This window comes from Coptis chinensis, chromosome 1 (genome assembly GCF_015680905.1).
Source record: "Coptis chinensis isolate HL-2020 chromosome 1, ASM1568090v1, whole genome shotgun sequence".
Taxonomy (NCBI): domain Eukaryota; kingdom Viridiplantae; phylum Streptophyta; class Magnoliopsida; order Ranunculales; family Ranunculaceae; genus Coptis; species Coptis chinensis.
The window spans coordinates 5,718,426-5,732,436 of record NC_141456.1 but is presented as its reverse complement, the minus strand read 5'-3'; the positions used below and the strand labels follow the sequence as shown (position 1 = coordinate 5,732,436).

Below are 14,011 nucleotides of genomic sequence, written 5' to 3'. Positions count from 1 at the left end.
TCTATCGTCTTATTTATCATCGGTTTTTACCGTTCCTTTTACGTATTATATGTTTTAAACCTGTTTTTTATGCCCCACGTTTTTTTACGTTTTTTTCCGTTTTTTTTTCCGAGACGTTTTGTTTAAAACACGAACTAAGTTTTTTTCAAATACAACATTTTAAACTCGTACTGTACTTGGTGACAATGCCTGCAACATAAATTTGTATTGCCATTTCACCTTCTGGGCAACCAAATCAGACTTGAATTCTTGCATACATGGAATTATGGAATTATCAAAAGGAAAAAGAAAAGATAAAAACTGTTACCTACCTTTGAAATCACTTTCCAATTAATCATAAATATTGTTGCTAACATCCCTATCTGAGTATATAATCAAATTCAAAGAAGTAAAACTAATTGCTCTCTTTCATAGGAGATCTAAAGAAGTAAAATATTGTTGCCAGTACCTTGTTGATGTATGTTTTCTAATGTTCTATATGAGATCTAAAGAAGTAAAACTAATTGCCACAATGACTTCTTTGTGCACAACATGCATAAATATAACCTTAGGGCTTCAGAAGTACTGGTTCCAGCTCATTATAAAGGTCAACAATTTATCTATAAACAATGAACGCATAATAAGAAATTGAAATAAAGAAACAGTAAAAATAAAATAAAGAGGTGATCTTACCATTGTGCCAAACTTCTCTGATTTCATATACGTTATTTGTTGATTCGCCAACGTTAAGGTATTGTTCGAGGTCGTCTTAGAGAAAAGAAAATTTAGAAGAAGTGCGAAGGGCGTAATAGTATAGTTGAGAGACAAATTTTAGTTTTTTATGAAGTGTGAAGGTGCGAAGGGTTTGAGAATTGAGAGACGGTATGTGATTAGTTTTTTCCCCGAAACATACATCCACGTGCAGGTTTCACTCTCTCCTGCTAGAGTGCCACCTAGGATAGAGAGATGTACTATGCTTTAATACAAAGACAGGTGATAGTAGAAGTAGATGCATCGAGGATAAGCAAAATGTAAAACATTTTTATTTATCTAATTAATTGTGGTATTATTATTTATTTAGTTTTATATATTGATATAATTTTTGGAAATTTTGGAAATTTTGGAAATTTTGAAAATTGAAATTTTGAAATTTTGGTTTAGCAAAACTAGGAGAGAAACGTGGGATAGTTATCAAGGATAACGCACATAGCTAGCTCTTTTTTTTTTTTTTCTTTCTCTCCCACGTTTTCAAAAGAAAAACCCTAAAAACCCTACTGAAAAAGAAGGAGAAAGTAAAAGAGAAGAAGAAAAGAGAAAAGGGGAACACAAAGTATTTGGCTCACCGCACTATTGATATTCCTAATTGTTTACATCTTGTAGATCGACTTAATAAGGTGAGTTATAGTTTTTTTTTTTTTTTTTTTTTTTTTTTTTTTTTTTGTTTCCATAGAAATAAGATATGTTGTTTGTTATGTGTGATCATATGGATTGTATATTGGGAGTATAAAGCCATTAATGAACTGTATAGAGTCTTGTGAAGAAGATGAATAGTTAACATTAAACATTAGAGGAGCCTAAACATTATTCCAGAAAACTTGTCTGCGCAGTCTTTTATTTCTATTCAGATGGAGATCTTCAATTCCCTAACTCGGAGGTCTCTCAAATTTAATCCTTAGTTACCTGCTACATTGAACTCTGACATATGTAAATTATAGATAGATCCAACAGTGGAGTTTCTATCGAGGCACGCATAAGCGTGACTGGTCGTAGTATATACTACGTCAGAAAACTGCACTGTGCAGTCATACATTTAGGCGTAGATGAAGGATGACCAGTACTGGATTTTCCTCAAATTTGATCTGTATATTTAGAATACACGGTAGTCATACCCATTAATAGTGCAGGCCTATCCGACGGTGGGATGTCAATCGAAGGATTGAAATATGAGACTATTGATTTTGGATAAAGTTATGAATGTAAAATGGTTAAATTTTTTGAATGGATTGTTGTTTATGATCATTGTACATGATTTGCTACTGCCTGAAATTAGTATATTTACATGACAAGTGTAACCTTGGTTTATTGGAATATAACATGGAAATTGATTGAGCTAGTGCAAACTGTCGCTCTTGGGAGTGTGTTATAAGAAATATTGCATGGAAAGTATTGTTGATCGTGGAAATTTATTTTGTTTTGTATAACATATATACTATATGGATGTGAAATCATTAGAAAAACTATGACACTATTAGAATAAAATGGACATTTACTATACTCATGGTGATTACGCATTCCATCTCTAGGAGATGTGACGTGAATGCGGGTAGGATACATTTGATGTTTAGACGCATTCCATCCTTGTGAGATGTGACATAAATGCGGGTTTTGGATATGTTTTATGACTCATTCCATCTTTATGAGATGTGACGTAAATGCAGGATTAAAATTTATATTAAGGTTCCATCTTTTAGGGGAGGAACTAATTAAATGTCCTTTGCCTCACTAAGAGATGTGATGTAAACCTTGGATATGTGGATTCATATGATATTTTATGACGCATTCCATTCTTGTGAGATGTGACGTAAATGTGGGATTAAAATTCATGACAAGGTTCCATCTTTTAGGGGAGGAACTAAATGTCCTTTGCCTCACTAAGAGATGTGACGTAAACCTTGGTTATGTGGATTTACATGATATGATTGGTATTTCACGAGTTCAAAGTGCGGAAATGAGAAATGAACCTTTAGAAAATATAAAGGATGTCTAAGATAATTTAATAAATCATGGGGGGAGGGGGTCTTAATTAAAAAGTGTATTAATAATTTATATAATACTTGAGACATTATTTTTATGTTATTGTTATCATTGAATTAACTCTATTTTGTAGGAGGGTGGCTACCTAATCCTTATTGTAGGGATGAAGCCCACTCTAGACTGTTAGGCGCTAGGGCACTGTATACTTATTTAAGTTATTATTTAGATAGTTGGTTACAATGTTATATTAAATTTTATGTATTATACTGGTATGTGCTACAAGGATTGCACGTTAAGAGAAGTTTCTCTTGTCAGTTGGTGACAAGGGATCGATGTCTCTAACGTAACCGAATGATGTAGACGTGGTATATGTAGCTTCATGGTGATAATATGTATTGTTGTGAACTATTATGAGCATTGCATTTAGGGCACTCACACCAGCATTTTTAATGCTGACCCAGTTTGCTTTGTATTCGGGGGTATGTTCCTTATGGAACTTAAACCCTTCGCAAGAACCGCAGCAGTAGTAGTTGTTTGAGTTGGAAAACCGTGGAGCTACAGCTGGAGTAGTTGTCTTTGCTTAGGAGCTGTTTTTCTTGAGAGATTCTACCTTTTTGATTGTATGTTAGATTTTGAGTTAATAAGTTGAGACATTCTCGTTTATCTTTATTTCGGTTTGATGTTCCTCAACATATCAGGATGATTGTAATTTGGAGGTTATTCGTTTTGGATTTATGCAAGTATTCTTAATCCACAATTTTTATATTAGCTGTAATTAAATGCCTGTTTATCAAAAAGGTACGATCTCGGTTCACGTCTCGGGATTTGTAGGATTTGGATGACGTGGAAATAGAGTAAATATCTATCTGTTGTCGATTTGGATTCTATGAAAAATCGGGGTGTGGCACAAAACCTACAAAATTGTTCTAGTTGTTCATCATTGAGGCAGAAACATAAAACCATAAAGACTGCATTGATTAGGTCCATTTGACTCCAAAAAGACTGGCAACCAATAAAACAACAAAATAGTCCCCTTTTTTGCTTCCAACAGAGAGTTGCCAACTTGCACTGTTATCCATCAAAGACTCCTAACACCTTCATGGTGCTCCCTAATTCGATGTAATTGAACAACGACTTCGTTCATCTTCAAGCGTTCTACAGGTGAATGAGTGGAACATGCAACTCCAAGAGCTAATGTTAAGCTCAAACATTTGTGTAATCTACCTTGTCTATTGCTCTCGCCAGCAATGTTGAGTCCTGCATCCTTTTCTTGTACAAGCAGTAGCGGGTCTACAATTTCCTTAACCTGATTAGGCAAATTCTTGTCAACGTAGTTATGCAGGCTAATGTTTAGTACTGAATCATCCTTTTCTTGTGCAAGCAGTAGTGGATCTACAATTTCCATAACATGATTCGGCAAATTCTTGTCAACGTAGTTGTGCAGGCTAAGTCCATTGAGAAACATGTCATCTGTTGGTTTCTTCCCAGTAAACAACTCTAACAGTAAGATGCCATAACTGTACACATCTCCTTGCAACGAGACCTCACTACCCACTCCGTACTCTGCATTTTCAACTATCAATTTATTAAAATATACAAGGATATATTGAACAAGTGCTTGTTTGATACATAAGAAGTTAGAAGTGATTTTTGTTTACACAAGAATAGGCAACCATACACTTTCACCAAATAGTAAATTACTTAATTATATTATTGTTGATCCATGAATAATGAATTCACAATTACCTGGAGCAACATAACCAATTGATCCTTTGATTGCAAATGAACTGATTTGGCTTTGAGAAGAATCATCACCAGTAATAGAAAATGTTTTTGCTATTCCAAAATCAGCTACATGAGCAGTCATGTCATCATCGAGAAGAACATTGCTTGGCTTTATGTCACAGTGGACAATCTCCAGTTCGGAATAGTGGTGAAGATAATCAAGTGCAGAAGCAACATCGATGGCTATATTAAGTCTCTGTTTGAAACTTAAATTTCTTGGCTGAAATTGGTGCTCATCAATCTTTGGATGTATCCACTCCTCTAAACTCCCGTTAGGCATGTACTCGAAAACTAGAGCTTTGAAATCATTCCCTTGAAAGTCCACACTTGAGCAAGCTGTTATGATTTTGAGAAGATTTCGATGGCGGAGATTTCTCAAGGCTTTGGATTCAGCTAGGAAACTCTTTGAAGCTCCTTCTCGTTGAAGATTTAGAACCTTCACAGCAATAGTTTTATGCATGTCTTGGATAACGCCTCTAAACACAGAGCCATAACTCCCAACACCAATCAAATTGTCCGCAGAAAATCCATTCGTGGCTTTAGAGAGCTCTCCATAAGAGATCCTTTCATAAAGAAGTTGGTTGAACGATGTTTCTTTTGAAGATGGTTCACTTTTTGCCTTTGTTCTTCGCCAGCGTACAAGAAAAACACATGATAATAGAAGAAGACATATGCTCCCAACAATGACAGGAACAACCACTTTAACAGGGAACAGAGTTTTCTTTTTCATTTGGATGCATGGTGGGAGCTCTAATTCTACTATTCCTCCGCACAAGTTCTTGTTTCCAGCAAGTGAAATCGCAGTTGCATTAGCGCTCGCAAAGACCCCTTTAGTTGGAACTCGTCCCTCAAGTTGGTTGAAGGACAAATTTAGGTTTAAAAGAGGGAACTGCTCTAAATATTCTGGAATCCCACCCGACAATTTGTTACGAGAAACATCAAATTCTTCTAGACCTCTTAAAGCACTCAGCGACCTGGGTAAATCTCCTTCAAAGATGTTGTTGGCCAAGTAAAGGGCTCTAAGGTTCAAACAATAACCAAGCGATTCCGGAATGTGACCTGACAATTTGTTTCCAGAAACTGACAGCCTTACAAGATTAGTTAAATTACCTACTTGTGGTGGTAATGAACCAGTAAGAAAATTTTCATACAAGAAAAGGGCAGTCGAAAGGGAAGAAAGGCCAATGACTTCTTTGGGTATTGCACCAATGAGTTTATTGTCTGAAAGATCAAGAGCATTTAAGTTTTGGCAATTTCCAAGGGTAGGGGGAATGCTTCCCGTGAGATTGTTAAGGGATAAAACAAGCTGTGTAAGTTGAGTCAGATTTCCGAGTGTTATTGGAACTTGTCCGGATAACATATTTTGTCCCATACATAGATAGATCAGTCTGTTGAGCTTTCCTAAAACTGTAGGGATGTTGCCACTGAGTTTATTGTAATGAACCTTCAATATTTTGAGGTTAACTAAATTCTCAATTCCTATAGGAATGCGTCCATATATGTTATTTCCTCCCAAATTTAAGTTGTTGATTCTAGTGGACAGATTAGATATAGAATTTGGGAATAGACCTACCAAAAGATTATCCCCAAAACCCAGATGTTTTAAATTGCTACAATTGGTTAGGGAAGTTATAAATATCAAATCATCTCCATCTCTGGTTCCTAGTTGGTTTCCACTGAGATTTACTACTTGAAGACCAGACAACGTTCCTAAATCCGTTGGCACTGAACCAGTGAAATGGTTTCTAAACAAGGAAAAAACTACAAGTCTTGTAGCATTCGATAACGAAACTGGGATAATGCCTCCAAAATTGTTTAGTCCCAGAGCAAGGAACTGGATGTTTGGAAGAGTGAGGCCAATGTTAGGAGGAAGGTGTCCCTCTAGATTATTGTCGACAATAGAGAAACGTTCCAAGTTTGAGTTGTTGTAAAGGCAAGAAGGAACCTCATCTATGAGTTGATTTTCAAAGACAAAAAAAAATTGGTAATGCGAATTTTGGCATAGGGTTTCTGGAATGCATCCCTGTAAATTGTTTCTTGCAAGGCTAAGTAAAATAAGAGACGATAGGTTCCCAAGGGATGGTGGAATGTTTCCAGTTATGTAATTCAGTCTCAGTCCCATTCTCTTGAGCTTTTTTAGATTGGAAAGCTCAGCTGGAATGCTCCCAGAGAGCTCGTTGCTACTGAGATTGATCCATCTCAAGTTGGAACAACGAGTAAGATTGGTTGGAATTACACCACTGAAAGAGTTAATATTGAGATGTAGGGTTTGTAGACGAAATAAACGACCAATTTCCTGTGGTATTTCACCATGGAAGTGGTTGTCAGTAAGGTTTAGTATTCTAAGGAAGGTGAGGTTCCCTATAAAGGAAGAGAGAGTACCGTCAAGTTTTTGTGAGTGTACGTCCAAGATGGTGACTCTATCACGGTGTCTACGGCCGCATGTGATTCCCTGCCATTCACAGTGGTGGAGTGAGTCATTCCATGAACTCAACGCTTCCATTGGATCGACTAGTTGAGACTTGAATGCAAGTAATGCAAGTCGATCAGATCCGTCGTTTGTTGAAGAAAGAGTGACTGAGCCTAATTTCAGTAAGTTCATTAGAAGTATCATCACTACAAAACACACCCAGCGTGACCGTTTGAAGGAAGCCTTACCAAAAAATGTAAGATGTGAAAGAACCTCCATGAACGAAACCGTGGCTAAACTTTAGAACGCGTTGTGATGGCAAAAGATAACCACTCATCAACTTCCTTTATAGTGAGTTAAATCTTGGATTGAAATAAAAGGGTTGGAAACTTTGTACATTTGTGCAACTGATTTTTTGCTCCCAGCGAATTTTCTTCCAAGAGCTCCAAGCGAAATTTGGACCACAGACGTGTACACTAAATTCCTCCGAACAGGAGTGAAAACTGTCACAAATTCTTCCTTACGCAATTGCCCTCGACTGAAATTAGAAACTCTTTCAAGTTTCACTTTCACCAACATTGGCGTCAAATTGTGCGTGGGTTTTCTGTGTCTTCCTCGTTCCAAACTTATAAAACTAGGAAAGCTAAAAAAATAAAGAGGCCCGTTTGCTACTTGTGATTGCTTTCATCAGTATTTCTCTATTTTCTCAATCTATTCTCGTTGCTTTAGTCGAACCGATTTTCTTGAAAGTTTAATTGATTGTTAACCATATGGATATAGTGCATAGTGCATATTGCATACATAGTCAGTTGTCTCTTATCGTTTCTGGGTGGAAAGTTTTAGTTGATAAAAGTTGAGTTTGTTTCGAAGGAACACTACTGGACATAATTCACATTGACTTGGGGTAATATTAGATAATGCAAGGTTAATTTCACTATTTTAGTAGTAAATTTGACGTTAGTAGTGAAATATATTTGTAGCAACTAAAAGAACAATCAAAGTCGATGTTCGCGCACAATATAGAGACGCGAAAACCAAAGCCTATGGACTCACTTATGAAACTGGGCGGAAGAGAAAACCTGAGACAACTTTTATTCCTTTGATTCTTTAATTTATAGCGAGGGTAATATAGTATTTGACAAACTACCAAAACAATATGCAAGGCTATCGCGCCATATGCAAGGCTATCGCGCCCTATTATGGAGGGATTGGGGAAACGTGTGTGGTCTAAATTTCGCTTAGAACTCTTGGAGCAAAAGACGCTGGGACAAAAAATCACTCTATATGTGCAAGCATTGAAAGTGATTCGGGAGACTTTTATTATTGGTATTTTTTTCACCGAAAAGCTAGGGTGCGCAGGGTGCATCTGTGCGCAGGGATGTGAACCACACATTTTAAAATTTGTGACCGGGTGTTTAAGTTTTGAGGAACAGGAACAGTGAGGGTAAAAACGTGTGGTCTAAATTTCGCTTGGAGCTCTTGGAGCAAAAGACGCTGGGACAAAAAATCACTCTATATGGTGCAAGCATTGAAAGTGACTCGGGAGACTTTTATTATTGGTTTTTTTTCAATAAGAAACCAAGAAAAAACATGCGGTTCGTGTCTTAGTGACTCACTCTATATGTGCAAGCATTGAAAGTGACTCGGGAGACTTTTATTATTGGTATTTTTTTCACCGAAAAGCTAGGGTGCGCAGGGCTGTGAACCACACATTTTAAAATTTGTGACCGGGTGTTTAAGTTTTGAGGAACAGGAACAGTGAGGGTAAAAACGTAAATGCTCCCTCTTCTTTAAACAAAAAAGAGTTGTGCTTTAATGTCCGAAACCAAAAAGTCGGAAAAGACAAGGCCGAACAAAAACAATTTTTTTCCTCTGCCTGCTTTCTTGTTTCAGTCTTCTTCTGCTCACTCGTAGTAGATCTGAGAGAAGAAGAAGAAGACATGGTTTTCTCTACTATGATTAGATCAACTGTAGCAGCATCACCTCCTTCTTTCATTGAACCTCCCAAGGTGATATATTTTTAAATATTAATATTATTTCATTTTTCTATATATGTAGTCATGATTACTTGCTTGTTTTGGTATGATTTGATGAGCTGAACTGTGGAAATAATTTGTTAATGAATGACCGACTTTTTTGAGCTTGGACATGAGTATTGGTTATTTGGTTAAAGGTAGTATTTTGCGTTATGAGTGGAGATATAAATGAAGTTTCGATACTATCACCTTTCTTGTTGCTGGTGTTGTTTGTCGAAACTGCTTAAGTTGCATCTCCAACTTTTATTGATTCATAGTGTGATAGTGCCATTACAATGTTTGTGAGTTTTACATCAAGAGGAGAAATATCATATGGCCATGTTTGAATTAAATGGTCTCAAAGAGAGGAATAAGTTTATTTATTTATTGTTGCTTGTTTGTTTTATTTGAATTTACAATGATTTTTGTTACTTTTTGTCTTTCTCAGCAATCATTTAGTGGCAATACTTGAACATTTTAATTTAATCACTGCATGAGCACTTGACTGCAACCTCAATTGTTTGTGCTTATAGAATTTGGACAATGTGTTGCCTCATTGGGCTTTAAAGCATAAAAATTCTGTTTTGTTCTCATTATTACAGATGCCATGAGAGTTGAGAGGGAGGTCCTACTAGTTATTAATTAAGGAATCAAATATTGGGAAAAAAGAGAGAGAGATTAGCTAGCAGGTATATAGCCATATGACAATATACTAATTAGAGTATCAGCAAGTAGAAAGTTCGGAGACTGCATATACATTTTTTTTTGACAATATCTTGGGGGCGGGGGGCACTCCCAGATTTGCCTTTTATTTGGATACTCTAGTTATTTCACATATCGTTACCAATATCAAATCTCACATGTCCCGACCAAATTTATTTTCATTTTCTGCACTTACATGTCATTTAGCCTCTCATTGAGTTTTCCCAGTCCACCGTGTGTGCTTTTAGACTTTGGACAATACGTTACATCTTTGGGCTTCAGAGCCTAAATATTCTGTTTTGTTTTCATTATATAGATGTCATGAGAGTTGAGAGTGAGCTCCTACTAGTAATTAAATAATCAAATATGGGCAAACAAAAAGAAAGATTGACTAGCCTATAGCTCTATGACAGTATATTATGATAAACACCGAAAACTGTAATATGAAACCCCATTGAGACATATAAATTTGGTTAATTATGTGTTTAATAATCATGAAATAAGTATATTTTCGTACTTTTGCAGGTATTCGCAGTAAACATGGAAATATTGGTTAAACCTACGTTAAAGCACGGGGAACGATGTATATATGAATTCCTCCAAATCAGCCATGTGAAGCCAAACAAATCGCCTGAAGCATCAAACTTCCAAGCTCCTACCTCTTGAACCGGGACTTGAATCGACAAGTGAGTTTCTTCGGACAATCGAGGTGATGAACTCTACGATAAAGGGAAGTTGTAAAATTGCCCAAAGACGGACCCGCCATTGAATTTTGCCGCGTGGACCCACTATCTGGACACTGCAAGATTTGATGAGTCATCATACAAGTCAAGACAAAGGTACAAATAATTGGTGCAAAAGTGACACCTTGCATGTAGTTAATAAAGTTAGATGATATTAGGTGTTAATAGTGAAAAAAGATAGGTATCACTTTGTTGTGGATTGTGTGGTTAAGAAGGAAGTAAATATGGTTTGGTGTTTCACGTGGGAGGAAATGAGATTTCTCTCAAATGGAGAAGAAAACAAAACAAGGGGGGACACTCCATTTACTCCCTTGACTTCTTTTCCTTTACCATGTATTATTTTAGTTCCTTAGTCTTAGTTTTTATTTTTAGTTTTTGTTTTTGAACAAAAAGCTTGTAATAGTTTTAATGGAGGAAACTTTGAGTTCCTCTTGAAAATAAATCTAAACTTCTTAAAGCAAATGAGTTGATATATATAGTTTCTTTTTCTTCTTGTTCTCTCTCTCTCTCTCTCTCTCTCATTTTTACATTCTACACTTGTCATATTTTTTTCCTAAGGAACATGAGCTAAACCTTCCCTTGTGAGGAGTTAATGATGCTCATGTGAGGGATAACCTTTGTTATTTGATTTTAGTAAGTTGTTTAGGAAGAACAACTAGACCTACATCCTATCCCAAAATGGTAGTTGGTGTAGAGTCTAGTTAGGAATCAAAGTGATGAGTTTAGAGATAAGTCATTGCTTTGGTTCTACATGCTAGCATGTATGATCTTAGAGATGAGTCATATATATTAGGGATCAAGTTAATTTTTATTAGGACTTGTCTAAGAGTTCTAGGAAGATTAAGATGCACTTACTGAAAATCAAATAATAGAGGTTATTTTCACATGAGAAAAAGTTAACTCTCCACTTTTGTCTTAGTAAATTGTTATTCTTGTTTTAGTTGCATGTTTATGTAACTTAAGGTTTTCATTTTATTTTGTGCATTAAAAGAAATCAAGTATGTAGTTAGTATTAATGCAATCTTAGCTAAACTTACTCACTAGTTTTCAAAGAGCAAAACCAAGTTGTAAGTGGTCCTAGAATTTAGGTTGGTTCGAACTCCTACTCAAAATTATATGAACACGAAGATTGTGAGTAAGGAAAATACTTTGTCTTCGCACTTTGGCCAAGGAAGAGATTCAAATCTCTTAGATATGCAAAAGGTGAATATCATACTATTTAGAGTATAAGCAAGTACAAAGTTCACAGGTTTTTTTATGCTCATATGCCCTGGCAAATTTTTTTTTCAATAGCAAAAACTGTGTAGCCCCTATCATATGGGCATGTTTGAATTAAATGGTCTCAAAGAGAGGAATAAGTTTTTTTTTTTTTTTTTTTTTTTTTTTTTTTTTTTAAATTTTTTTTAAAATTTTTTATTGTTGCTTGTTTGTTGTTTTATTTGAATTTACAATGATTTTTGTTACTTTTTGTCTTTCTCAAAGAATCATTCATTGGCAATCCACAAATCGAAGTCATTTAAAGGTCCGATAAAGCGTTTTTCAAGAACTTCAATTCAAGTTGACTCATTATCCTTACAGTTGAGTCATCAAACACTGGTTTCTATGACATTGTATTGAATTTTGCTTTAATTTCACAAGAAATCTCATGATTCTCTCATTCACGAACTCAGATAGGAAATGTAGTGGAAGAAGTATTCAGCCTATCAAAGCCATAGCCACAGAGACCCCCTACCATTCCTAGTAAGAGCTGTATTATAGGATTTTTAGGGTGATTAGTTTTTAATTATGTGAAATTGTCTTATTTGGTGTCATTTTTGCTCATGTATAGAGTCATGGAGCGATGGGAAGACAAAGATTGGGATCAACGGTGAGCTTTTTTTTTCTTGAAAACTTGTTTATTATTAGCTTATTTGCATCTTTTAGGTTCCATCTAGACTAGCAATGTCGCAGTCTGGTCTATCTGAAAATTACTATCGTAGAGGTTTTGGCCGGATTGGAAGGTTGGTCTTACGTATTGCAACAAGCAGAGATGATATCGATGTTGTAGCTGTCAATGATCCATTCATTGATGCCTCATACATGGTATGGGGACACTGTTTGTATCTTCTCCAATTTTTCTTATCCTTTCTTTGTTGCCATTGGAGCAAAATTTTACAAATGTCTTGTTAGTACCGACTATGAGATTGATTGTGAGACTTGAGGTGGTTTATGTCACTATACAAAAATTAGTATCAGCATACATCCTTAGTTCAATCCAATGTAAAACCTAACACATTTTTCTTTTTTGTCTTATACGTACTTTAAATTGGGCTACTTGGTGAAAATTTTGGGCTGATGTTATCCTTTTCCAGGCTTACATATTCAAATATGTTCAGTATGTTAACTATATGAGAACTAGCCCCAGATAAAGACACTTCGTGTTGCATATTGCACTGTGTTAGTATACACAAAACGAACTACTCTAGATTATGACATTTAAACTAGGATAACATTAATAAGTTATAAGAAGTTGTGAATAAAACACATTGAGTAGTATATTAGTATGTTAAAATTGTGAAGTAATCCTGCATATGACATCTTATATAGTATATAATCCAACAGATGACAATTTATGTGGAATACTTCGTGTATATGACAACTTAAGTGGGATACTCGAGAATACTCATTTATTGGTTTTCCTTGTTTATGTTGATAATGAGGGAAAATAAAGGTAATTTTGATTGGTGCGGGCATGTGTCCAGCTTTTACTATCACTTGATTCCCAATTTCCAACAAACATTCACCATCATCATCTACTGGATGGAGCCTATGACATGGGGGATTTGGGTACTGCTAGTGGTGTGTCATTAACCTCTACTTGTTTATATGATGTAATACTATGACAATTTTTATCTCTAACTTTTCTATTACTGAACAATTAACCTAAAGGTATGAGGGTTTCACTATGCCATTTTCCTATTATTTGAATTCACATTCAAAGCACGGCCTAATAGGTATAGAAATATAGGAACCTCATATAAGAAAAGAAAGTTATGATAGAGTTGGCTATCCCGGTGGTAGTCAGGTTATAATGATGTCTTCTTAAATTGAAAAAAACTTTCAATTTGAGAGGAAATCATTACAACTGAACATCCTCCTGGGGTAGCTAACTCTATCATGTCCAACTTTTCAAATATTTCCTTGTATTTTAGGTTAAGAGCTGTTCCATAGACATGGATAAACAATGTCATAGTACTACATCACATACACAAAGGTTAAGTGTGACAAAAATAATGTGGGAAAAGGACGAGAAAGCCGGCCTACACAAAAAGTGAACAAGAAGAATGAGAGAGAGGGAAAATAGAAAGTGGTTACGGTAATCATCATCTACTAGATAGAGCCTATGACATGGGGGATTTGGGTACTACTAGTGGTGTGTCATTAACCTCTACTCGTTTATATGATGTAAATACTATAACAATTTTTATCTCTAACTTTTCTATTACTAAACAATTAACCTAAAGGTATGAAGGTTTCACTATGCCATTTTCCTATTATTTGAATTCACATTAAAAGCACGGCCTAATAGGTATGGAAATATAGGAACCTCATATAAGAAAATAAGGTTATGATAGAGTTGGCTA

At 35.5% G+C, this 14,011-nt stretch overlaps 1 protein-coding gene and 1 long non-coding RNA gene across 3 annotated transcripts; one reads left to right on the top strand and one right to left on the bottom strand.

Moving 5' to 3' along the window:
* Window positions 1-3,673: 3,673 nt before the first annotated feature.
* Window positions 3,674-7,270, bottom strand: LOC147521625 (putative receptor-like protein kinase At3g47110). Of its 2 annotated transcripts, none has more exons than XM_086577291.1 (2): window positions 4,480-7,270; window positions 3,674-4,308 (listed from the first exon to the last, which is right to left on the bottom strand). In XM_086577291.1, the coding sequence occupies exons 1-2, from the start codon at window positions 7,205-7,207 to the stop codon at window positions 3,812-3,814; spliced, it is 3,225 nt and encodes a 1,074-aa protein (XP_086433417.1). In that variant the 5' UTR covers window positions 7,208-7,270; the 3' UTR covers window positions 3,674-3,811. The 2 variants fall into 2 exon arrangements, with proteins under 2 accessions (XP_086433417.1, XP_086433493.1); XM_086577367.1 differs by having other exon boundaries at window positions 3,674-4,296; window positions 4,480-7,263.
* Window positions 7,271-12,104: 4,834 nt separating this feature from the next.
* On the top strand, window positions 12,105-12,673 carry LOC147521624 (uncharacterized). The gene is made up of 3 exons (XR_015194290.1): window positions 12,105-12,128; window positions 12,217-12,255; window positions 12,370-12,673. It is a non-coding gene; the product is annotated as an uncharacterized LOC147521624 (long non-coding RNA).
* The last annotated feature ends 1,338 nt before the right edge of the window (window positions 12,674-14,011 follow it).

Excerpts from the sequence above, each read along its gene's own strand:
- LOC147521625 (XM_086577291.1), bottom strand. The coding sequence starts at position 7,207 with ATGGAGGTTCTTTCACATCTTACATTTTTTGGTAAGGCTTCCTTCAAA. Across the intron at positions 4,309-4,479 it reads AATTGGTTATGTTGCTCCAG|TTGAAAATGCAGAGTACGGA; the intron begins GTAATTGTGAAT and ends ATAAATTGATAG.